This window comes from Oculina patagonica, chromosome 5 (genome assembly GCF_052425735.1).
Source record: "Oculina patagonica isolate OP01 chromosome 5, crgOcupat, whole genome shotgun sequence".
Taxonomy (NCBI): domain Eukaryota; kingdom Metazoa; phylum Cnidaria; class Anthozoa; order Scleractinia; family Oculinidae; genus Oculina; species Oculina patagonica.
In genome coordinates this window covers 26,767,850-26,794,704 of record NC_135762.1, presented here as the reverse complement: position 1 = coordinate 26,794,704, position 26,855 = coordinate 26,767,850, and the positions used below count along the sequence as shown (strand labels likewise).

General features: G+C 36.3%; 1 protein-coding gene across 1 annotated transcript; it reads left to right on the top strand.

The window, feature by feature from the left end:
* Nucleotides 1-10,074: 10,074 nt before the first annotated feature.
* LOC144653565 (sushi, von Willebrand factor type A, EGF and pentraxin domain-containing protein 1-like) lies at nucleotides 10,075-26,708 on the top strand. Its single transcript, XM_078513599.1, has 8 exons — nucleotides 10,075-10,186; nucleotides 11,275-11,520; nucleotides 12,981-13,193; nucleotides 18,111-18,320; nucleotides 18,686-18,931; nucleotides 21,928-22,140; nucleotides 25,584-25,793; nucleotides 26,522-26,708. Exons 1-8 carry the CDS (start codon nucleotides 10,120-10,122, stop codon nucleotides 26,524-26,526), a joined length of 1,410 nt encoding a protein of 469 aa, XP_078369725.1. The 5' UTR covers nucleotides 10,075-10,119; the 3' UTR covers nucleotides 26,527-26,708.
* Nucleotides 26,709-26,855: the final 147 nt, after the last annotated feature.

The following is a 26,855-nucleotide window of genomic DNA, read 5'->3' as shown; positions in this document are numbered from 1 at the left end:
GAAACGGGAAACGAAGCAAGTCTGTGTCAATCAATCCGTTGCTAAGAAAGACGTCACCCAAACTTTTGTTTTTCTCAGGAAGTCTTAAATACCAATGACTGCATGCGTGTGAAATGCGAATAAGTCAGGGGCGGTTTTTGGATTTGATGTTTTACGCCGCTGAGATGTTTATTGCATTTTCAGCCAGATTTCTCACCAATGTTTCACAACACTGAGAATGTTTTGGCGGCGTGGAATAACAAGCGGAACATTTATCACGGTTGAAATTAAACAACCAAAAAATGGTAACCCATCTCAGAATCATTGGAGTTATTTTAATAAGTACAATTCACAAGCCCTACTTTTGCTAGAATGGTCACCTTAATCACTGTTTAATTTGTTGTTTTGATTTCGGGCAAACAAACAAAATGCGGATAGCTATTGTGTTTTGTGCACAGTCAAGACCAAAACATGCGAACTAAACAAAGAACTTTCCATCCAAAGCTTTTCACTATGCCCTTTGGAACCATTCAATAGCTACTTCGCACACTCGGTTGCCCTGCACCGCTATGCCGCAACAAAGGTAGCCTCCCCCCCACCCCGATCACAGCAAACTCTGAAAGAACTGAGGCCCTCCTAGGGTAATTTCAGATAAGCGACACGCCGTTTTAACAACGAGCAACATAAAAGAAATAAAAAAAGGCGAGGAACGACAAGACTTTTGCTAAAAATAGCGATAGCCAAGGAAAGAATTAAATAAGATAACTTCGACGAATCTTTTAACGTTGTTTAACGGCGAACTGATGTAGTCAAAAATCCCCAACGTCGAAGTCAAAAACCAATCGTCTAATCAGTCACAACTATTAATAACTGATGTTATTATATGGCAAAGACAGATCTTAGGAAATCCGAGCGTTTTGATTGGTTCTTTCTTGGTTAGGATATTGCCATACGGACCGTTTCCATGAAAACGATCCAAGTCGTGTATTTTTTTTCGAAAGCCGGCAAATTCAAAATTTGTAGCTAAACCTGCGTAAAAACTACCAAAAAGATTGATATTTTATTTTGTAGCAGGCTCCTGTGTAGTTTTTTTTAACGCGTTTAAAAGAGAGCGCGATCGCGAGGAGGCCAGATAATTTACAGAGCTTACAACATGGACGAAGAAAATGGATATTTACCAAGCGGATTTTTACCGTTTTATCTTAAAGATCGGGAAACGTCTGATGTGGAAACTGAAATAGCCATCACCGAAAGCTAGAATGCCATAGATGATTTTATAAACGAACAGAAATGGAACGTAATGGTATGACAAATGAAAGAATTGAAAGCCTGCCTGTTAAAATTACCCCTTACTGTGATTGGTCCCCTCACCAAGGAACTCCAATTCGTTTGTTTTGAACTTGTCTTGTGTGATTGGCTAAATAACGTTGGGTGGCCCCGGTTGAGTTCGTGTCACTGTAAAAATATCCAAAATCCGTCAGGTGGACAAGGCCTTCACTATAGCTCACTTTGAAAACATTTGTCGAAAAAGAGTGGCAGTCTGGGCCATGAGTATCGGCGCGAGCGATTGTGGGATTATTTAGGGAAAAACAAAGAAGAATGAGTCAGAATGCAACGCAAAATGCGATGGTGATTTCAAGGGTGACAAGTAGATTTGTTGCTGGAAAAGTAGCAACAAATGGGGATGCAGTAAATATTTTTTATGGTTTATGATGAACCGTAGCCTGCATTGGTCGGAAGAGTTCCGTTATAGTATTTTTTTATGATAAGGGAAACAGCGGAAGACGTTACCCCCCAAAGTGTTACCGTCACTGATATAGTTCAGGATAAGTACTTTAAAACAGAGAACAGTTAGGGACGGCAAACATGAACGACATCTCAATCAATTAATTCAAAGTGCCTTTACAACACACTAAAGGTGAGTACTACGGTGCAGAACCTGATAAGCCTCCCTCTTACCTCGGCACTCCTCGCTAGGAGCGAAAAAAAAATAAGATCGACTAAAGCCTTAAACTCTGGGAAATTTCTTGGAATTGGTTGTCCACTATATTTAAATATGGCGACATGTGGGCGAGTGGCAACCTCCTCCAATGAAAAAAGAATTGTTTCTCGGGAAGCATTTTGAAAGTTTGTAATACTGGATATTATTATTGAAACTGTTCCGCAGAATATTTTTCCTTTGATGTTTCCGAGCATAATTCTAAGAGAAGGAACTGCGCATTATAAAAATATTACTTTTAAAATAAGGCTCGAGAGAAACGTCGCATTGCTGTTTTTGGTTGGTCGGTATTGTTTTGGATTCGATGTGAACTATTTACACAGCATGGTGTACTATACAAACAGAAGAACGCTCGTAACCACAATGTCAACACGTTGTGCTGAAGGCAAACAAACTCGTTTTCCATGTTCTTCAAATATCGGAAGGATAATCCTCAGCAACGCCAGAAAATATTGAAATTTTTTGGCGACTATAATGCTTTTAAGTTCGAATAAAGCGATGTATTCACGAAAAATATAAAGCGAGCTCTTGGTGTGTTTATTTGTTAATTAATTTTCAACAGACATCACGTAAGATACAAAAGTGGCGAAGAACGTCTCTATTCACAAGTATGTTTACCACTTAGGTGGCCCGTGGGTATTTCCGGGAGCGGAGGTGCTTTTTTTTAAATCGATTATTGGGCATGGAAACCTTAACCGATTTCTCTGATTTTTGGTAGTCGAAAAAAATGTTTGAATTTCTTTAAAATTCGGAACAAACAAAAACAAGGAACACGAAATATTAGCACTTTTAAATTAACCTGTTTTTTTATAAAACGCGAATATTTTCTAAACGCGAAGATAGATTTTTTCTTATTGCTGTAAATAAGTTCAAATTATCCAAGAATTCATGTGAGCAAGTTTCAACGAAATCAGCTGGGTAGAAATTGCTGCACAGTTGACTGTTAAATTTAACTCAAATATATTATGCTTGTGTATTTTTACCAGTTATTACAACAACGCTCGCTTGTGTAATGCTTAGATTGCATTGATTACTTGAAAGGTTAATACCAGGTAAAACAATGCTGAAAATTCTGAAAGGATCGGAAACTCCTATCAAAAGTTATAAGCAAATAAATCAGAAGATGTTTACGGTGCGTAAAATGTATTTTTAAAATATTCATTGTTTTTCAAACTACAAAAAAACTACCGATTTTTTTTCTTTTATTTTTAAGTATGAGAAAATCCAGCATGTACACAAACGGCCTTATCTAGTTTCGGGTCGGTAGTCTCGATGCAACTCGCCGAATTTAGTACGTGAAGATAGCTACCTCTCGTCTTCCATTTTGAAGCGCTTTCAGAAGCCCTTGTGTTCCAGTGAATTATTCAAACTTGCCGCATTCCCAAGATATTTTAGCACTTTGAAATAAACGGGCGTTCATTTCCAGGTGCTAAATATTCTTTAGCATGCGACAAGTTTGAATAATTTAATGGAACACAAGGGTTCCTGAAAGGGCTTCAAAATGGAAGACGAGAGGTCATGTTTTATGTTTTGCTAAAATTATATAGTTAAATATGTATATGAAAGGATTTTGGCAAATCTGCAAACCCAGTTTTGATATATTGTTATACTAATGTACACTAACAATGATAAGCACTCTACAGGTCACACTTAAGGTCGCGCGGGACCCTTGCTCATTAATAAATTCATTAGTCAAATTTCTTGTTGGAGTGCTATCTTGTAAAGCTTTAATTCGCTACATTTTGAATATCGATTCCTCTAAAATTTAATAAGGATACTCAGGGATGATGGAATTACATCATGTTTGTCCTTTTACTGAGAGATTTTATTTCTGGATACACTAACCTAAATATTGATCAATATGTTACTTTTGTCACGCATGGCCGGTCCCGCTCTAAGAACCCCACCCTCGTACTTAAACCTGCTTACTGTAAAACCGCAACTTTTCAAGCTTCTTTTTTCAATAGAATTGTAAAACCTTGGAACACTATCTGTAACCTCGCCCCTCACGACAAATTTTCTAGCCCAAGTTTATTCAAATATTTTCTGCGCGCCACTTATTTTACTCTACTGGACACTACCTATGATATTGACATGCCCTGCACCTGGTTCCTCTTCCGTAACTGCCCTTGCCACCGCTCTTAATTTTTGTAATTAATATTATCTGCATCTTGTTTTATAACTTTAGCTATAAGTAATTAACTAGATTTTATAACTATAATTTTTAACTATAGTAATTAATTAGATTTATTGTATATACATATATTTATTAATTTAAGATTTTTATCGCCATTCTTTTTAGTTTTTAGGGTTGCGCCCCGCATGGGTTACTATTTTCCCGTTCGCGCAATTCCTTTTTGGTCCTTTTCTTTTTTCTTTTATTTGTAAAATTCTAAGACCAATAAAGTTGATAGACATCACGACATCACGTTCTAGATGACCGTTGTCTGTGATGTTACAAGCCCTTAAAAGTTTAACTGAAGATAATGCGATTTTGTGTCCAAGTTTTCAGCTAGCACAGTGCACTAAATTAAATGATTATATAGCTTAGTGATAAATCGTAACTTCTTTTGTGTTCCCACTAGAACGAAATTTTCGATTTCAAAAACAGCTACAAGTTAATGGCTTCTAAGAGCGTAAAAATGTGAAATCTAAACTTTGAAACATGCTATCTTCATTTTGAGAAGGAAATTTAAAAATTCGCTCTAGCCAGAACACAATAGAGTACACCAAGTTTATGTTCCTCGCGAATCAACTCTTGAAATTCTATATCGGCGGAGAAAACTTGGACACAAAATTGAAGGCTTTGAAAAAAAAAAACCTAAGTACAAATATATTAAAATTCTGTTTCTTTATCTATATTAAAATATAAAAATTAAAATTATGTTAAAAAGTAAAAATTATGTCATGGCTGCCAGTCATTCTTGACATAGTTTGCATCCCCGACAGTCACTGATATTAGCAGCCAGCGCAGTGAGGTCCCGACCACGTATACCGCATTTGAATTGTTTTAAAGATGGTAAATTTCTTAGTATAGGTGTGAGAGCATTCCAAAGTTTGGGCCCTAGGTATCGAAGAGAGTGTTTGCCAAATGTTACCGAAGAGAATCGGGGTTGAACAAATTCACGATTTCTAAAATTATAAAAGCCACTGTCTAATTGAAAGAGATTACTGAGTCTCTCGGGCAGCAATTTATGTTTAACTTTATACATAAAGATGGCAATGTCCTGTAATCGCCTGTTGTACAACGATGGTATGTCTGCTTTTGTCAGTAGTTTCTCATAGCAAGATTGTTTATCCTTAAATACTGCCCTTAGTCCTCTTTCTTGTACGCGTTCAAGCTTTCTTCTATCGCTAGCCTTGCAGAAATGCCAGGTGAGGTGACAGTAAGTTAGGTGTGGTAAAATGGCAGCTTTATATAGTTGCAGCTTTGCTTCTGTTGGTATCAGGTTTTTCAGTCTCATAAGTACTCCAATCCTTTGACTTGCTTTCTTTCTTAAATACATACTAATGATTGCAAGGGTCCTGCGCGACCTTAAGCTGGACGAGAAAAGTTTTCTAAAACACGGACAAAAAACAACACCCGACAAGAAGAGAACCCACCTATAGGCAAATCTCCAGTGTCGCGTAAAAAGTAATAAAGGTAGATTTTCACTGACGCGTAAATATTTACGTACGTAAAACGCAAATTTCCACTGTGGCGTAAAAAGTAATAAAAAGCGTTTCTTTTTTTACGTGCGTTGAACGTACGTAATTTCCCGCCATCCTCAATTATCAAGTTGGTGAATAGAGTGTGTTATCGGCGGCCATATTGGAGGAGTGAAACAATAAATTGTTTTTCCTTTGGGAAAAAAATCATTTAACATTTTTATGCAAATATCTTGTTGTTTGACTCTTCCAACATGGCTGCCATGCAAACACTTTGTACCACACGCTAGTAAAAGAAATGCGTGAATATGGCCAAGAGGCATTTTAAAAAATACTTCCGAAAGACACCATCATGTAAAAAAAAGATTTGAGACGACCTTCCCGGATTGCAGTTTCAAAGCCTACGTGACCTGACGCCAGGCGTTTACTTTCACTACTGCGTTCGTGTAATTTGGTTCTGTAGTTAATTCTATAGATTGTTGCTGGAAATATTCGCACTTTCTCGATGAGGAGTTCTTCTACATCTGAATGTTTTCCCATGTAAATCGACGGCGATTTAAAGCAAAATGGTTTTCCACATGGTAAGTGGTGTCATGTGACAAAATCCAAAAGTATGATTGGGTAAATCGCTGCGTAACCGCAGACAGCCACGAAAAAAGTTGAAAACACTCACGTGCGTAGATACCAAGAAAAAATGTGGCATTGGAAATTGGACAACGTGAATTCGACGCACGTTATCGCGCGCGTAAAATTTCATTTTTACGTACGTTTACAATCCACCTTTGGTCTTTCTGTTTTCCCTCTCTCGTGCAACCGCGTTTTTCCGCTCGTCCCTAACTACCTAGAGCCTGAAACAAGCTAGTGGACGCGACGTCTATGAATCGCTGGACTTTCTTGAATGCGCCCTTGATGATTCTCATTCATTGGGTTTTGTTGGGTTTTCTGATTTTAGGAATACCGCCGAAACAGAACTGAGTAATAAGCAGGTCGAGCCCGAAGGATCAGAATGAGAGTAGTGTTGTTATATTAACCGTGTGAATCCTATCTGCTTATTTTCTTGTTTGCTTTGTTGCAGGTTAAAGCAGTTTGACGGATCACAGAGAACGTAGATGTGATAAAACACAAATCTGCAGTATTTTGCTGTATTGGTTCTGGAACACAACTTAATGCATTTGTTCAATAAATGTGTACTTAAATTGTTAGTTTACATTAATTCCTTTGTTTATATGAATGACCATCCCTTACAAAAAGGTTCGCAGACCTTTGAAGAGCACAAATTATTCTGGGAGGTTCGCAAATTAAAGTTTTATTTTCTTTAATTAGGTGATGAGAACTGAAAATGTACACTTCTTTTTAAAAAGAGCTGAAAAGCAAAACAAAATTGATAGAGGGTTAAAAATGTATTCAGAAAATCATGGAAAAAGTCCTTTTCAATTTGCATGTCTTTGACGAACAAACTCTGCATTATAATATTTGTCATTAATCTGGAAGCTCTTCTAAACTGTTGACACAAGCTCTATAAACAAATAAATCTTTATAGTAAATGGTTTGAACCCAGGAGTATCAGTAGGTCGTAAAGTATGATCTTCCGGGTGAGAGTAGTTCTGAGAAGAACTGTTGTTGGTGACTGACGTTTCGACAACCTGAGCGGAAGTCATTTTCAGAGTCAAGTGAAAAGTTGTTGTCAGTCGATGATGGTTTAAGTCTGGTCCGTTGAAGTTGATTGGTCAGTTCAGCCGTGATGTTATTGGCTGTAAGACTCGTGTAAAGTTTGTCGGCAGTAATTGGTCAGTTTCGATCCGTCTATTGTTAGTCAAATTAAGTCGTTCTGTTGGCGGTCCGTTTGTCGGTTCTGTTTAAGTGACCAATCAACTTCAACGGACCAGAATTATAACATCATCGACTGACAACAACTTTTCACTTGACTCTGAAGATGACTTCCGCTCAGGTTGTCGAAACGTCAGTCACCAAGAACAGGTCTTCTCAGAACTACTCTCATCCGGACGATCATACTTCACGACCTAAAGAAATCTTTAATATAAATTATGAAATTTATATGAAATTGAAATGTATATTGACCAATATACATTAACAAGGTGATTGTTACAGCTAGCTAGTTATAATAAAGGTATAAAAAATATTTAATTTCTCCTTGTGCTTAATTATTTTAACAGCTACATCACGTGACGTGTTTAGACCAAACGCTCTTGCGAAAAATATTTAATGGATTATAAACATATGTTATTCCCTTGATTCTGATTAACGTGCAAAGTCGCTTCTTTCGGAACTTGCTGACAACCGTGAAATTTTATCGCTTTATTCGAAGGGGTTGCTACTTTCAGGGTCAGTTATTTCCAGAACTTAACGATAAGTAGTAGATAAAATATGAGCGGGAGATCTGTATGGGCCCATTGAAAGCAAAGTATTGTTATGCGAATCAGTAGAGATCTGTATCAAAAGTTAATGAATACTAATTAGCTGAGCAGGAGTTTGTATCAAAAGTTAATTTTACTGTTTGATTTGTATTTGGGTTTACAGTTATGTACATGTGATATGAATACTGTGCTAGGATTGGTTTGCACCCGCATGAATAATTAATGAGTTTTACAGCCCTCTGTTTTCTCGTATTTTTCTTCCATCGTCAAAAATTTGGAAAGAATCGCGAGAGAGCTGGACGCCAGCGCGAAACAGGAGTTGCGAGGAGGTGTTGGGGTAGGGGATAGTAAGCGAGGAGCGAGAAAAAGATTTTTTATTTTGCTTGTGCCGCTCGACAGCCTCTCCACCTCTTCGTGTTTCGCTAACTAATTCTCTCGCGTTCTATTGCGTTGAAAAATAGAGAGGCCGTGAACAATCTATTTTAAAGAAGACACTTTATACCGCCGTACAATTTTGCCATCAAGTGGAAGCAAACTTCAGAAATATATGTTATTTGCCGGCCGGGAGGTCCATAAAGGGAAAAAATGTGCCCGAGGTCATGAGTACGGCCCGTGTGTGGACGGGGCTTAAACGTGGACTAGAGGCATTGAATATCGCGCAAATTAAATATCGTTACTGTTTAACGACTTAATTTTAAATATTTTACAACTATATTATTCAAAGTTATAGCGTTTAATTGAGAAAGGATATTTTGAACAAAAACATTCGACAAAACAGTTTTAATAGATTGGTGTGTCAAGCATGCAACAATAAATTCAAAAAGAAGAGGATGTAAGATTTAATAAATGCGTCAACAGGGACAAATGACAGATTATTGAGTTAACAAAGGATCTCCTCGCGAATAACACAAAAGCGTTTACAATAAATGTATTTTGTTTTAACAATGTTTAACAAATGTCGCTTTTAAAACACTGCAGCATGCATCTTTCTCGCAAAAGGTTTTCTTGTAAATATAAACTACACTCTTTTTTATATAAGAATATTGTTATTTTAGACTGAAATATTGTTGTTAATATTCTTAGATTACAGCGTTGAAATTTCCGTTTTAGAATGTATTGGGGTAACAATTACAAGTGTATAACTTCTTGCAGAAATGTTACTAGCATTAAATATACGGCTAGTGCTGCTTTTGATGTTCTTTAGCTAGTTTTGTCATTTAGAGAAAGGAAGAATTTTAATGAATTTTAACGGTTTAGTTGAAAACATATAACAATAATTGTAATGTATTTACACATTTTCAACACAGAATTATTTTCTTTTTAAAAACTCAGCCTCTGGTTTATTCTGAAAATATTTTTAAAATTTCGCAAATATTTACCTCGCTATTTTTATAAAATATATTCTTATAGAAAAAAAAGAGTGTACAAGATAACAATTGATAATAATGAATTCACCAAAAAACGTCTATGTGACGATTTATTTTCCTTATTTGCTCGTCATGTCCATAAATCTCAACAGCTGCTAAAACTGAACCTTGGCAATGTTTGACAATGTATTGAATTTATATTATGAAGAACGTAGCTGTCATCAAATTTTGGAAGTTTATTATAATATTGGTTATAGCGTTTACTTGATTAGCAAATTATTTCAAAATTAAACGCGAAAATTTAGGCACCCTAACAAAAAAACGAAAGAATGTTATCATTCAATACAGTCTGCAGTATGCACGTTACGATAAGATGTCCAAATCTAAAGTGGCTGCATTGAAGTGGTGTCGAATGGGTCTCAGTTACCACACAAATATATACTGCAATGCAACACGAAACAATTTCTGAATATATATGACACATCAAATGCCTGGCCTTTTCTTACAGTTATCTTAGCGATACGATCTATTTTGATGTAGAAACAGTCACAGCAAAAGTTTAGGTAAATCAGAAGGAATGCAAATATACTAATTGATTTTTTCCGTCAAAAACTGTTAATGAGTATATGATAATTCAATTTACAGCTGGTAAAATAGTCTTGAAGCCATGCCCAAAAATCTTAATATACGATATTTCTTCATCACAGGACGCAAATCTCTCTCCACTTCAGCTTAACACAACGGCTACAAGATGATTGTTCATTATTTCATTTTGAATGTTTTTCTCATCACAGTTGTGACTCAGGCTGCAGTAGTAGGTAAGAAAATCATTTAGAGAGGCAAAATATAAATGGAGTTTAATATCTTCGGTAAGAAGAGCTAACACATACAATTATACTTACATTTATATTTGAAATTTTTAATTCTAACAATTCTTACAGAATTTCAAAGCACTCCTAACATATTATGTTTACTAGAATGATTCATCCGATTCAAGTTTTAAAACACTAAATTTTCGGTGGCCTCTTTCCACCTTCATCACGCCGAGCCGAACACGATCCCGGTCGCGCTTTTGATGGAGAGTCGGCAATTAAACAGCACGCGGAATCAGCTGAGCATGACATCCACCCAAGAAATGCCACGCCGTGATCCTTGAACGAGGAATTTCAAGTTACACCAAGAGACTGTTCCTAGAGTCGTGGCACTCTACGATGGATTCCAACGCGGTTAACGAAAAAAAAAATCAAATGCGCGCTTACACTCCACTGTTAAGAAATTGAAGATTGGATGGCGTATTCAAATATGCCTATCGCGTGCTAATGTTGAAACGAACTCATTTTACTCCGATGAAGGTGGACAGAGACCACCGAAAATTTATTGTTTTAAAACTTAAATCGGATGAATCATTCTAGTAAAATTAAGTCTACCGATCGCCACAGACAAAGTGTACTCCTAACATAAGTTTCACCATTTTTAAATAAAAGTTTTTTAGACAGAGTTAAGCGAACATAACTTTTTTATTGAGAAAGCTACTTTCCGAAAGGCGAGGACGTGTATAAATACAAAATTAAAAAACGTGATAAGATAGTACACAAGGCTGAAATTTGAGGACGTGCAACGTTTTTTGTTTATTCGGTGTTGATAAAACTGCGCAGTATGAATCACTCTAAGATGAACTTAGTTTAGTCTAGTTTAGTGCATTCGCCACAGCAGTTACAATGATAAGAAATAGCTACAAAGATGAAAACTTAATAAATAGAAAATAACCAAAAATAAATTGGGGGTATGGCAGGAGAAGGGAATAGAATTTTCGTCCCAGTTGCAACCTAACTCCTTTAAAGTAAGACAATATAAGCTGTTTATCACATTTTCTAACTATTTTCTAACTCCGAAATTTATGTTTTAGACCACGAGGCACCAGTGTTTACGTATTGCCCAAAGGACTTCGTGAAAGATGACCTTACATGTCTTGAAGTACGTGTTACCTGGCAGGAGCCTACAGCTACAGACAATTCAGGTGTGGCGCCATCAATTATCTCCAACAGACGCTCGGGAGGCCTCTTCGCTGTTCCTAGTACGTCGGAAGTGATTTATATGGCGACAGATGCGGCTGGAAATACAGCAACCTGTAGCTTCAAAATCACTCTAAAAAGTAAGTAACTATGTTCTAAAAAACCGACACGTATTGTTAAACAAAAATGCAAATCTGCTTTGAATTGTATAGCCAACGTGGAGGAAATCAATTTCAAGGTTTTAACTATCTTACAATAATGAAAATTTTGTGCGTAATAACGTTGTCATAGAAAAAAAAAACAAAAAGTAAAAAGACATGCATTACAAAGAGAGGTTTCAATTTTCCCGAAGAAATGCCCTCAAAACAAACGTTTTTAATTAGTTTCCAACGCGATATATATGTGTACAGTTATAAAGTTCCTGAGTTTCTGTAAATGCTGCTGATTAAGCTAGTTTATTCCTATTTGGCTTTTTTCATTTTTCTTTTTAATGCGACAACCTTATTGCAGTTTATGAGGAGTATATTGTCATGAACTTTATAAATCAGTACTTGGCTAGCACAAAGTAAAATTGACGAGTATTAATGTATAGTTCATGTATAAGTGTTCAATTGATGAGTTTACAAAGTGCTCTCACATTTGGCGAGAACAAGGAGTTTTCGAAAAATTTCGATCAAACAAAACATTTTGACGTGGTGAACGCAAGTGTGCAAGTGTGTACACGAAGCAACTAGGAAAAATTCGGGACGGCTGAATATTTCTGCAGGCCTTTGACAAATACATTGGGCATGGAAGATTGTGCAAAATCCTGCGAACACATTCAGATGTCCGCCCACAGAAATGAGAATAAAGCAAATACACTCTTGTTTTTATATAAGAATTTGATTTTTTTTAAGAGTATGGAGGCTAAGACTTGCAAAATTTTAAGAATATTTTAAGAATTAACCTGGAGCCTAGATTTTGTGTGTTAAAATTTGTAAAGTACAATATTATACTTATTATATGAAGCGTCAGACGTTATAATCTAAGAATATGCACAAATATTTCTTATAGAAAAAAAGGGCGTGACAGAGTATTTAATTTTAATGTTTGGAAATGTGATTGATAATTTTTATTTTTAATTTAAATTTTTTTGTTAAAACAATTAAAGTGCACCTAACCCCCGAAACAATACTTTCAAAATTGATTGTACATGAGTTAGAGAGTTGAATGGTCAAATATTTCTTCATCTCAATGTTGCGTTTTTAAGTTATGAAGGTTTATTTTTCCAATATGTTAATGAGTATGACGTCTACCCAGGCTTTTAAGCATACTTGTTTTGCTTATATCATTATTTACTCGCCATTACCAGACACCAAATTTACAATAAAAATTGTGGAAATTGCGAGTATTATGATAATGCTTTTTAAATACTGCTTGTGTGAACAAGTCAAAATCTGTATATTGAATGGAGACTAACCTTTTAGAATAACCTTTTAGAATAATCAACTCCTTTAAATGCCCCCTACTTTTCAACCTCTATGAATAATGCTGGATAAAAAACTTTAATTGTAAATGTTATGACAAAATCAATTATGCGGTTTCTTTTTTTTGTCAACAGAAAAAGCTTGTCCTATGTACCCGCCCCCTAAAAACGGGGCTCTGGCTTGTAATTACCTCGGCGGGGACCCTACTTGTGCTGTGATGTGCAAAGGCGCGTACGACTTTGACTTCAATCCTCCAATGCTATATTATTGTAATTCTGGACAATGGAGTTTTTATTCGCAGCCGGGAATTTCGCATTCGTCACAGCTTCCGTGGCCTGACTGTTCAAGTAAGCTCATTACTTCTGTTACTTACCAAGAATGAACAACTGAACTTAAATTGCAATTTAAGAACTTGCGATTTAACAACCTGCACGATAACAAATTGTATTTCTTTTAGGTTATCATATGAAGTGGCAAGTACGATAATTTATTATGTTTTCATATGCTCTTGATATTTGGGGTCTGTTTGTGAAAATGAACAACGAATGAACTAAAACTGTCGAAAACTTACAAATTGGTTACACTCAATATATCGAATCGTTTGTTGCCCTATTTATACTTTCGGCGTAAATTACCTTTTACTAAGTGGTGATGGCACAATTAATTGCTTAATAAGATTGCGCGCAGTCTTTTCGGCTTAACGTCATTGTTGACGTTGCCGTCACGCAATTTACTGCTTTCTAATGTTTTCTCACATGATATAAAGGCCATCTGTGCCAGACAGTTAGTCCAAAATGGCATCAAACCGTGAAATCGAATGGCATCGAATATTAAGCGTTCTCCTCGGTCGAACACAAAAAAATAAATGAATAAACAAAATGAAAATAATAAATACAGGCTACGAATAAGTCGCGAGAACTTATATACATAACAAGAAACTTCAAGCAGTTTAAAACCGGACGATTAATGTTTGGTCACTTCTTTTAGTTCTTTGGCACGGCGCCACAGTGTAAAAAATCTTTAGAAAAGCAGTCACTTGAGAAACACACAAGTCGTGTTTGCGTGAGTCACGGAGTGTGCGTGAGCTGAATAACGCATGCAAATGTTTATTTTGTTCCGAATCTTAAATAAAACACACTCAAACCACTTGAAAGGTAAAAAATGATTCCGGTAAAAATTAAAGAAGCTTAAAAACCAAGTTGTTGAAGTTAAACTGCTATTTTGCTCGAAAACACAGCTATCAGCGATAAGAAGTCGGGTGATACCTGACTGCACGATTCAGCAGGTAATTTCCCTGGTACGATGACGTGTATCCCATGCCGGGCTTGCAATTTTCGTTTCGATTCCCAAAATAAACTCAAAACAAAACGTGGAATACTGTATTTAGAAAACAATAGTCAGCACGTTTCCGGTTAATTGTACGACTTGCACTCGCTCCGAGCCAAACGCTTAAATAACACACAAAAACTATTTTACAAAAACAGAGAGCAGCGTAATAGTTAATATTGAATAGGTGAATGATCATTACAGGCGGGAGATCGCGTAGGTCTGACGTAGTGGTTTCATTATAAATAACTTGGACATGTCCAAGCGAACTTCGGTCTCTCAATGTGATTATTCAGTCCTTTCTTCCGGTAAAACACTCCAATAACACAAAAATATTCATTTTACACTAAACAGTAACCGCGACCAAGAAACCGACTTGGCCACGTGGGTCTGGAACGATAGGAAAACGAAAAGGAAAACGTCGGCCAGATTATGAACCGGCTGCGCCTGGTTAATAAGTATAATTTTCAGCAGTGATTTACAAGAATGAAACATTCTGATTGGTCGAGAAGCTCCGAATGAATGAGAATGACTCCGGCCACAATTTGCTAGTTTTCCACGTCAAAGAACTTTAAAATTGTTGAATAATCCCCGAGACTTACAAGCTTTTCTCGTGTTCTCCCAACATCCTGCGTGGTTTTATTACGCCAGTAAAGCCCTAGAAAGCGCGGTCTATTGCTTAAATATCCACCGCGCTAGGCGGTGAATATAGCATTTCAAGGCTTGGCTACTAAGCCATGGCAACTTTGCCTTCCAGGCAAGTAAACATAGCGGTGTTTGCTGAATGACATTTTTACGTCTCGGGGATTATTCAACAATACCGTATTTACTCGAATAAGCGCCGCACCCGAATCATGAAGCAAACCCTTGAATAAGCGCCGCATTTGAGTCAAAAAAGTTAATAAGCGCCGCAGTCCCGTTGCGGCACTTATTCGAAGATTTCCGTTTGACTGAAAACGGCACTACAAAGCAACTTTAAAACAAACTTGAACATTTCTTTTCAACAAAAGCGATGATTTGCAGTTCAATGTGATTGCTGTACCGCTTGCCCATAAATTTTCTATCCACCATTCTTACACTATGAGGTTATATTCACCCCGCGCGAGGTGATTATAGCTTTGAAGGCTTGGTTACTTAGCCATGCCACCTTTGACATCCAGGCAAGAAAACATGGCCGCTTTTGCTGAATGAAAATTTCTTTAATTTGAAAGAAAACAGTCCAAGACATGGATTTTTAAAACGTTGGGAATTTTGAAAAGTGACTACCAAGGCTTTTGGCCTGAAATATTTCAAGAGATGGTTCTCAAGGCATTAGAAATGATCGTTTCTGGGATCGATGAGAAACTCAGTCGGATCGATTGAGCAAACATTATTTAGTTCTCTTCTCACCGGAGCTACTCATTTTCGAGAGGATTCGCACATTCGCTTAGAAGTTATCAACAATCGTACAAAGGTACCGGACATCTATCTTTCTCATGGTGTTTGTTTTGTTCCGTTTATTGCTTTAACTAAATAATTCTGATTGCAATCGATGATTTAAACTGGTTTACACCGTCTGCAAGTGAGCACTTGTGTTTGCTGTTTTCTTGTTTGCTATCGTTATTTTGCAATTCTTGATGATCACCTCTTAAAATTATACTAAAACAATTATTCACCTCAGGCTCCGTGATTATTGTTGAATAATCCCCTCGACTTCGTCTCGGGGATTATTCAACATTATTAAATTTTCAGCCACGGATATTGCATTTCTAGCATTCTGATTGGCTCACTCAATCCCGGATGTCAGCTCGTATACCTTAGTTTGACCTTATTTGGAAAATGATTGCGTTACTGTTGCCAAACTAAATTTTTTCTACGGGAAGCGACAGTTCCATCAAAATGGTTTTGAACAGCAAATTTCAGAAATTTGGCGAGCTTTATGAACAAGAAATAATTAGCGGTGCCTACAAAAACCAAAGAAATGCCATAGTAAATTAAACTACGCAAAACAAAAGGATAGATGCGAAAAGTGTAATTAATAATACTTTTAAACTGAACGCACAGCAAGAGTGAGTGAATAAAGTAGAAAATTAAAGCTAGCAGCAAATAATTTACGAAAGAACGGCAAACTGACACAGTTTCATTCAGTGTACGTCATAAAACTAGGCTCAGCACTTCAGTAAAGTTTGTTACCTTTCAATCTTGGTTTTGTCCTTTCATACTTTAATAAACCTGTTCCACTTTGAGCTCAATTTCGCTTCAAATAATATAGCAGTCTTGATGACAGCCGTGGAGCCGTAAAGAAGTACAATGTAAACACTTGCTTCGTTCGACTTGCACAAGACTTGTAGTTTCCAGAAAAGGTTTTGCTTCGGATCTTCTCGTAAATCTTAACTGTTGTCACAATTTCCATGATATTTAGACGACTTTAGAGGGGATTGTTTGAGGAAAATCTTCTGAAGAAAACTCTCTTGCTCGCTTTCCTCGTATGTTTCATTCAACTCAAGAAGTGAACGCCGCGCCAGAAATTTTCGCGCCTCCTCGTACTATCACTTCGTTTACATCAAAATGAAATGTCCATTCGATTTTAATTTGAGAAGAATTTAATAAAACAATTATTCCATTCGCCCTTGTTGGAAACGAGTCGTTATAGCCAACTCGGCGCTTCGCGCCTCGTTGGCTATTTACCACCTCATATCCAACGCGGACTCATGGAATAATTGTTAAATAATCACTTCGCCTTCGGCGAATAATTGTTAAATATCATGAATCCATTTGCAGTATAACATTTTAAATGTTGACTTCTTAAAATTCGAGATAACAAAAATGGCAATTAAAATGATTTTTTCACTCTCGTAAAAAAGCGAAAACTTTTAACTTTACAGTGTGCACGTATTAATTAAACATTCAATTAATTTTACTCTTGCTTTAGGTTTGTAGTTATTTGGAAGGGCTTTTATATATTTTATATTTTTTACTATCTATTATTATTATTATTATTATTATTATTATTATTATTATTCAGTATCATCATCATCATCATTATTATTATTATTATTAGAGGGTCTCAATGGGGTTAACCGTTAGCGGTAAAAAGGCCGAAAATTTAGGCGTTAGGCGTAAAGATTGGAAAATTTTAACCTTTAGCCGTAAATTATGTTAACCGTAAAAAAATCGGCCAGTAATAACAAATAAAAAAGACTAGATCACGTTATCATCCCAGAATGGTCCTTAGACCTAAAATATGTTTTCAAAAATGGGAATTAATTTTTAACTTTAAAAACAATGGAAATTAATTTTAAAATTCTGTTAACCGTAATGGAAATAAATTAACCGTTACCCGAAAAAAAGCCAATATTTTAACCGTTAACCGTAAAAGCCACCACCCCATTGAGACCCTCTTATTACAGTCAACTCTCACTATAACGGACACCTTTGGAACCACAATTTGGTGTCCGCAATAGAGAAAGGGAGTAGTAGCGGGAGTTATTTTCAGTAATTCTTATTCGCCTGGGCCGGGTTGTTCGAAAGCTGATTAACACTAAGCCAGGATTAAAAGTTGATCGAGGGTTCAATTTCTCTTGTATAAAAGTGTTTTTATTGCTTATGTTTTGTGGAGTTTGAGATTAGTCGACTTCAAAACTGGACGACAGAGAATATTAACAGAAAAACCTCACTGAACGTTGAAAAACTGATATCAAAATTCACGCTAATCCTGGATTAGCTTAACCGTACTTTGAACAACCCGGCCCAGGGCTTCAACTCCTGTCCGTAGTAACAGGCTGTTCGTAATAGCCTACGAGGTGTCCGCAAGGCGGAAGTTTACTGTAATTGCTCTGTTAATAACGTTTCAATGAAAAGGAAATAAATAGTTGATATCAGTAAATGATAAAATAGTTGACATCATTTAGTTGGAATGACATGAAATATGTATTTACGTTGTTGATTTGTTTTGGCAGATCAGGTGAGCTCGCCGTCTTCGCTGAAATCATCAGGAATCCTCTATTTTTTCTTTAATGGTGATGCAAATGATCCTAAAGTCCAAGACGCCATCAAGACGAATTTCATATCCTTGATGAATTCTGGACTTATCCCTCCTCCCTTTTGCCTGTCTCAACCTGCAAAATGCAATAAGGATACGGCACAGATGTTTGCAGGAGCCTTTATAGGTAAAACAAACTTTTCAAAACACCATTTATCAGTGGGGAATTAAAAAGTCCGGCTGAGCTCGATTATCCGTTTTTTCTACCAATATGATGGTAATAATGCCTAAAACCTGTCAGAGTTGATGAAAGGAGCAAACGAATATTTCACTAATGCAGTAGATAATTGAACAATACAATCATAATTATATCAAAGTGAAAACTTTCGTTGTGGTTTTTCAAAACATGCCCTATCAGGCAGAGGGCTTGATGCCTTCAACACTAGGACTCTTAGCTACTCTAAGTCTGTCAGTCAGTCAGTCAGCAGGTCAGTCTGCCAGTGTTGATCATACAACTAATATTCGTCTACCATGTCATAATTTTTGTTTTAGACCAAGAGTCACCAGTGTTCACGTACTGTCCAAACGATATCGTAATGGATAATAGTACAACAGTTGAAATGAGAGTTTACTGGCAGGAGCCTAGAGTCACGGATAATTCAGGTGTGGCGCCATCAGTTATCTCCAACAGACGCTCGGAAGACCTCTTCGCTGTTCCTAGTACATCTGAAGTGATTTATACGGCGACAGATGCGGCTGGAAATGCAGCAACCTGTAGCTTTAGAATCACTCTAAAAAGTAAGTAACTATGTTCTACAAACCGCTGCGTATTTTAAAACAAAAATGCAAATCTGCTCGGAATTCTATAATCAACGTTAACGTGGGGTCAATCAATTTCAAGGTTTTAACTATCTTACAATAACGAAAATTTTCAGATAATTTCAGTCTGTATATATCTTATTTACACCTAATTACACCTAATTGTCATAGAAAAAAGTAAAAATTAAAAAAGACAAATAGAAATTTAAAATTAAACAAAATTTCAAAATTTTGCATTACAAAGATATGTTTAAAATTCGTCCCAAAGAAACGGCCTAAAAAGCCTTAAAATTCACGTTAATGATTAATCAATTTATCTTCAAAGACGATTAGTATGTGCACAGTTATAAACTCATGATCGAGTTTCTGTAAATGCTGCTAGCAATAAAGATTAAGATAATTAATTCCTATTTGGCTTTTTTCATTTTTCGTTTTAATATGACAAACTTATTTCAACAAGTTGTACATTTTCATGAACTTAACTTTAATCCGTATTTTGGCTAGCTCAAAGTCGAATGATAGTATAAAATTGACGAGTATAAATGTACAGCTCTTAAACATTAGTGTTCAATTGATAAATTTAAAAAGTGCTCTCACATTTGGCGAGTACAAAGATAAAATTTTTCATCAAACAAGAAGCATTTTTTTGTGGCGCAACATTGCCGTGTTGAAGTCAACGGAAAGGGTGTTAAACGAAACAACTAAAAAATTTCAGGACAGCTGATTTTTTTTGCATGCTTTTCAAAAAAAAAACATCGAGCATGGGAGATTGTGCTTGAACCTGCGAACGCATAAGAATTTTCGCTTACAGAGTTAAAGAGTAGGCGAATAGCAGAGTATTTAATTTTGACGCCATTGAAGGTTGTTGAAATTGTTTGGAAATGTGATTGATAATGAACAATTAGACTGAAGGTGCGTTTACGTGCGTGAAAAAATTTAGAGACAATGTATGAACGACTTGCATACACGTTAACGCAAGTCGTTCATACATTGCCTCTAAATTTTTACGCGCGTAAAAATTATGCGTCAGTGGAAATACACCTTTAAGGCCCGGTAATACGGGCAACATTTTTGTTCAACCTGTCTCGCAACATTGTTGCATTGCAAGTTGAACGAGTTGTTGCCCGTATTACTACCGCGCGCTCAACTTGTCTCGCAACAAATTTCAGTGTTGCAGGTTGCAGCAACATGTTGCACAAAGTAGAACCGAGTTCTACTTTTTGCAACAATTTTTTTCAACTTGGAACACTGAAATTTGTTGCGAGCCAAGTTGAGCGCGCGGTAGTAATACGGGCAACAACTCGTTCAACTTGCAATGCAACAATGTTGCGAGACAAGTTGAACAAAAATGTTGCCCGTATTACCGGGCCTTTAAGGAAAATGTGCGTAAAAAAGATACGTAGGCAAATTTCCACCGTCGCGTAAAAAGTAATAAAAAGGCGTTTCTTCTTTAAGTGCGTTGAGCGTACGTAAATGCCCGCATGTTGAATTATAAAGTTGGCTAATAGCATACTATTCGCGACAGTCCCTTTTAGACTCGCTAATAAGAGATGGAGATATGCGACCGCTATTTAGTGAGTTGGAAGCGGAAATGGAAAGTCGAAGGGAAGGAGGAAAAATAAAAAGCACGGTAGCACAGAGAGGCAAGCGTGAAAGGAATAAACAACAGGTCCCGGATTGTAAGAGTCACAGTTTTCTATAAGCGATGCGCCTCGTTGACCATCGCTCATAGAAAATACAAGTAGTCTAATTGTTTTTATAAAAAACTGTAAAGGATTTAAATCGTCATTTTCTCGAAATTGAACGAAAAGCCAAGATTTTCATTGTAAAATGACAACTGAAAGGTATACTGACTTACAAAGGTCCTTTGGACGTTAAGTTGTTTTAAATGTAGAAAACGTGAACGATTATAAAATTATCAAATTGTCCGCTTTTAAAGCGTTAATGAATAATAAATGCTTTCTTACCGCCTAAAATCTTTAATACATATTTCGTTACAGTCTTTATCTTCTCCGAAATTGCCTCGAAAAGTAAATTATCCAAGTCCTTCTACACGAATAATTTAAAAAGTGAAAACGCGGCGGCCATTCTGTTGACAACTGCACGCTGTTTCGCTACTCACTTACTACAACAGAATAGATAGTAAGTAGCGTAGCCAATCAGAGAACAGCATTCGTGATAGAACGCTAGAAGATTTATACTAATAAAATATAGAAGATTGACAACCTGTAGACGAAATTGTAGAAAAAAATCCGTAAGAGCGTTTTAAAATAATCAAGAATAAATTTTTTTGTAACTTTTTGTAGCAAATAAAAGCGAAACTCTCTCGCTCTTGGTTTATGGTTTTGATTGTGTAAGTATTTTAAAAGAAAACGAACTCTGCGAATGGCTACAATAACGAGATATCTAATTTCGATTAACTGCGCACATATGCTACGAAACAATTTAAAAGCTCTTATTTCATATTAAAACGAGATATTTCTGAAAACTTTATTCTTGATTTTCTTGAAAAATCTCTTACAGATTTTTCTAAAAATTAATTTCCACAACAGCCAGTCAATCTACTATACTTAAACATATCAAAATATGAATACCAAAAGTCAATCTAGATTTCGAGAAAATCAGGCTTGTTTGAAAAAAAAGACTCGGAAAACGACAATCGTTGCTATGGTAACCTTTGTAAATAAGTGGTCATATTTGATCATTATGGTGTCTTTCGGTAAAATCGATCATTGGCTTCCTAGATAATTTTCATTTTCAAAACAACCACCCTAGGGCTAAAAAAACTACATCGAGCCTTCTTAAAAATAAACGTGAACTTGAAAGTGCCATGCTCATATCGCTAAGACAAACGTGGTGTTGTAACTCCTTTAAATCCCCCTTCTTTTCAACCTCTATGAATAAAGCTGGATAATAAACTTTAATTGTAAATTTGTGACAAAGTCAGCTATGTGGTTTCTTTTTTTTGTCAACAGAAAAAGCTTGTCCTATGTACCCGCCCCCTAAAAACGGGGCTCTGGCATGTAATTACATCGGCGGGGACCCTGCTTGTGCTGTGATGTGCAATGACGCGTACGACTTTGTCTTCAATCCTCAACTGCTGTATTATTGTTCTGCGGGACAATGGCATTTTTGGTCGTCGCCGAATTTAGCATCTCAGTCACAGCTTCCGTGGCCTGACTGCTCTGGTAAGCTCCTTATTTGAAACATGTCAACTTTATTGGTCTCAAATTTGTGTTAAATTTTGTATACATATATAGTTAATTAATAGTATAATTAAAAGACCAAATGGGATTGCGCGAACGGGGAAAGTATTCCATGCGAGGCGCAACCCTAAAATCTAATTAAAATTCTAAAATTTAATAAAATTACAATACATCTTATTAATTACTAATAGTTTACTGTCGGGTACAAGTAAAATCAGTCAGATAAAATTAAGAGCGGTGGCAAGGGCAGTTACGGGAGAGGAACCAGGTGCAGGGCATGTCAATATCATAAGTAGTGTCCTGCAGTAGAGTAAAATGCAGTAGAGTAAAATAAGTGGCGAGCAGAAATTTTTTAAACATACCTAGACTAAAAAATTTGTCATGAGGGACGACATTACAGATTATGTTCCAGGGTTTTGCATTTTTTTTTGAAAAATGAGGCGTGAAAAGTTGCCGTTTTTCAGTAAGCAGGTTTTTTTCTGTTAGTTACCTAGGATCGGCAACTGATATTGCACATTATAATTATAATTAGAAGTGCGGCAAAGAGCTACAACCATCAAAATTTAACAACCTGTACGAGAAAAAAATTACATTTCTTTTAAGTAAACATATGTGAATATAGCATAAAAACAAATGAATGAATAAGCAAAATAGGTTGTGAGAAGTTTATATACATAAATAGTATGACTCCATTTGCAGTAAAACATTTAAAATGTTGAGTTCCTATAATCGAGATAACGAGCAGTTGGTAATTAAAAAGGTTTTGTCACTCGTAAAAAGAAAAAACGTTAAAATTTTTGAACTGAACATGGTGTGCACGTGGTGTGCAAGTGTTATCGAAAAAATTAATTTACTCTAGCTTTAAGCCAGGTTTGCAGTTGTTTGGGAGGGCCCTTTTATAAACTACTGGGCTGTCAGTAGTGAATGTCAACCTCTTTATTGCCCTTTTTTAATTTTTTAATGTTTATTATTATTGTTATTATTATTATTATTATTATTATTATTTTTATTATTATTATTATTATTATAATCGTTACTATAAATAAAGTTATAATGAAAAAATAGTAAATGATGTGATAATAGGCCTCATTTAAGGTGACTGGTATCGGTTTTCACCACTTCCAGTTCGTATACCTTGACGGGTCAGTACAACAATTTTTTTCCGTTGCTGCTTCAATAATGGTATTAAATAATTCGGCCAATGACTGAAAAAATACGTTTTAATAATATTATTGACGTCCCTGGTTACCATAGCAACAATATGACTTGTTAAAACGCCCTTAATTTCGGCTTTAAGTGCTTATAACTCAAAAACGGGTTCGGAGACCCCCATTTTTGTGTTTTGCTGCAGCCGCAATGGCTGCAAGCAAAACACATTGAGAGCTGAAGTTTGTGCCGTAAGTGCCGTAAGGTGTAAGTGCCGTAACAGAGGAGAAATCTGAACTACCGATGTCAATCAAATCCATGAACAAACAAAATCGAAACCAATGAACCGTAGCGCTGATCGCATTCGAAGTTACGGGCCAAAGTATTCGAACGCAAACCACGTTGGACACGTTGGAAAACAGAAAACCGATTTAAAAGTATATCGCATTGGGAAAGAAAACAAACTGTGGCGCGACCACTCCAGTTTTATGAGAAAATTATTCTGCAGTTTTCATCATTTACGAAAAGAGCGAAGACTTGGAACCTCGCCGAAGGTCATAAATATTTTCTCCAAAGGACCGGTTAGTGCACAGTTTGTAAACTTTCGCTTTGAAAATAAACTTACCCTCACCTTGTCTACACTGTCTACAGCATACTAGTACTGTATTAACTCTGAACTTCATATTTTAAAATAAAATGTATGAACGTGTAACTTGTCACGCAAAGACAGCTGGAAAGGAATATACCATGCTGGTAGGCTGCACCGCTAATTGTAGCTGTATTCGAGCTATATAAAAGACAGCTAGAAACGAATTAATACTAGTAACATCACAATGGGAAAGAAACTTATTCAGTGGTTCACACCGTCGAAAACAAAGAAATATTAAAGGAAGTTCTCATTCACCAGATTCACTGCATCAGATGCAACATTCGTCAGTTCGTGTTTAAATGCGTGGCGACCAGTTTGTTTACTAGTTATTAAAAAATAATACGGTCTTCATTTAATAAACAGTTCATCCTTAAATTTCAGCTTTTCTACGACTGACAGGTAGGTACTATAGTATAAGCCCCGCTAAAATAGCTGGAAAGGGAAAGTTTTTTGAAAAATGAATTTTTGACTGCCAGACGCGCTGGCGCCACATGTTTATTTTGTGAAGATTAATTAAACGCCGTGAAAAATAGAATTTGATGTCCAGCGAGCCACTGCATCTTCGGCTACGCAGTCCTCAGTGAATCCTCCAACTTCACAAATTTCTAAAACTTTAAGAAAACGAACTTTCGCAGAATCAAAAATTGGTCCTTATCGATCTTCCGATCTTGTTGTGAAGACACTGAAATTCGACGAGTGTTCATGCGTGAAGGGATGACTGACGAATGATAATAATTATTTGTAAACTTTCGCTTTCAAAATGAACTTTGCGTTACGTTCAACGCCGTCTTTCTGTTGTTGTACGCCGGTGCGCGTGCGATTATTTATAATTTCTGAATTTTGATCAGTAAAATTATCAGGATTGAATTAACACAAAGTGACTACAATATAGTGCAATTATTAACCTGCACACAAGTGACAGACAATAAAAGACGTTGGATTTCAATCTCGACTCACTTGTCTTTCATCAACATGTTCCCTAAGACTTTGCTCTAGCAGCAAAACACATGGACCCATTGGGGCCCTATTTTTTATTATTAAACATTGATCAACATGTTAAAAAACTCATTAATAATTCATAAAGAAAATACAAAAGAAATTAATGTTTAATGAGTGCCTTTATATCTCATAAAGACACGGCTAAACTTTACGTCCAATTTTCTAGGCCAAAATAACCCCAAATCTAAATATTAGTGCAAGAATGAGTTGATCTACATCAGAAGATTTTTAAGCCGTTTAATAAATTCGTAGTTCGTGTTTTATCAAGTCTAAAACACTCGGCTGCACCTTGTGTTTTAAACTTGATAAAACACTGCTGCTCATTTATTAAACATAACTTAAGATACAACTTTTTGCAAAGTTTAAAAAACTTCTACAAAGCCAAGCAGTTTCAGATTAAGGGTGTTTTAAACAGGTAATACGGTTGTTATGGTAAACAGTGACGTCAATAAAATTACGTAAACCAATCGTTGGGCATTTATTTGATGCCATTATTGTAGCATCAAATGATAAAGATTTGTAGAACTGATCCGTCAAAGTATAACAGCTTTAAAATGCTAAAAACCGATACCAGCCACCTTAATTGGAATGGCATAAATTGGATGTTTACGTTGTTGCCTTTTCTTGGCAGATCAAGTGAGCCCGCAGTCTTCGCTGAAATCATCAGGAATTCCCTATATTTTCTTTAATGGAGATGCCAATGATCCCAACGTTCAAGACACCATCAAGACGAATTTCATATCCTTGATGACAAGTCAATATGTCCCTCCTTTCTTTTGCCTGTACAAACCTGCAGAATGCAATAAGGATACGGCACAGGTGTTTGCAGGAGCCTTTACAGGTACAAACGTTTCAAAACACCATAAATCAGTTGAAAATTTTATAAATTGTCCGGCTAACCTCGCTCGATTATCCTGTTTTTCCATCAATATAATAGTAATGGGAAGTTATGACAGGGATGCCAAAAACTTGTCAGGGTTATCGTTTACGAATTTATCCACTTTGGAAAGCATTTATGAAAATATACGTTTACAGACACATTTATGTCGTTCACGTGTGGACAAAAGGGGTAAACGAAAAAAAAAGTGCATTAAAAGACATAAACTTTACGTGTGGGCCCGTAGCTTGTTCCAGGCTTTTGGTAGTAAGGGGTGAGCGAACAAAGCGAGGGAAAAACGAAAGAGAACTTAGTCTCCCCTGTTTTTCCCTCGCTCGCGCGCCCGCTTTTTTGCACGCCTCCAGCAACCGAGAGCCTGGAACAGGTTAGTGGACGCGAGGTCTATGTCTCCCTGGACTTTCCAAATGCGCCCATGATGATCGATTCTAATTTTTTGCAGACTGTTGGGTTCATCTGATTTAAGTAATGCCACTAAACGGGAATATTTGCCTACCTACTAGATACAGAATTAAACATTCTACAACAAAGTGAACAACAACTTCAAAATTGTCTACCGAAAACTGGGTAAAAAGCGAGTCAAATCCAAAAGATATGAGAGAGAGTTGTGTTGCTATATATTAACCATGTCATAACTAATCCTAATTGTTTATTTTCTTGTTTGCTTTCTGCAGGTTGAAGCACTTTGATCAAAGAGAACGTAGAAATGATTAAACAGAACAACAAGAATTTGTTGTAATGATACTGCAACATAAACGTGATGCATTTGCTCAATAAATGTTATGCTCAAGTTATCCGTTTTCATTTATTTATTGAACTCCTTGAAAACCACAAAATATTCGGAAAACTTCGCAAACATGTCCAAAAATTTCCGTATAAGTTCGTTTTCTTTACCTCGGGGACGAGAACTGAAAATGTTTACTTTTTATAAACAGCACAATAAATTAAAAAAAAATGACATGGGGTTAAAATGTTCAGTCCTTTTCAATTTGCAATGCGCTTTGTCCT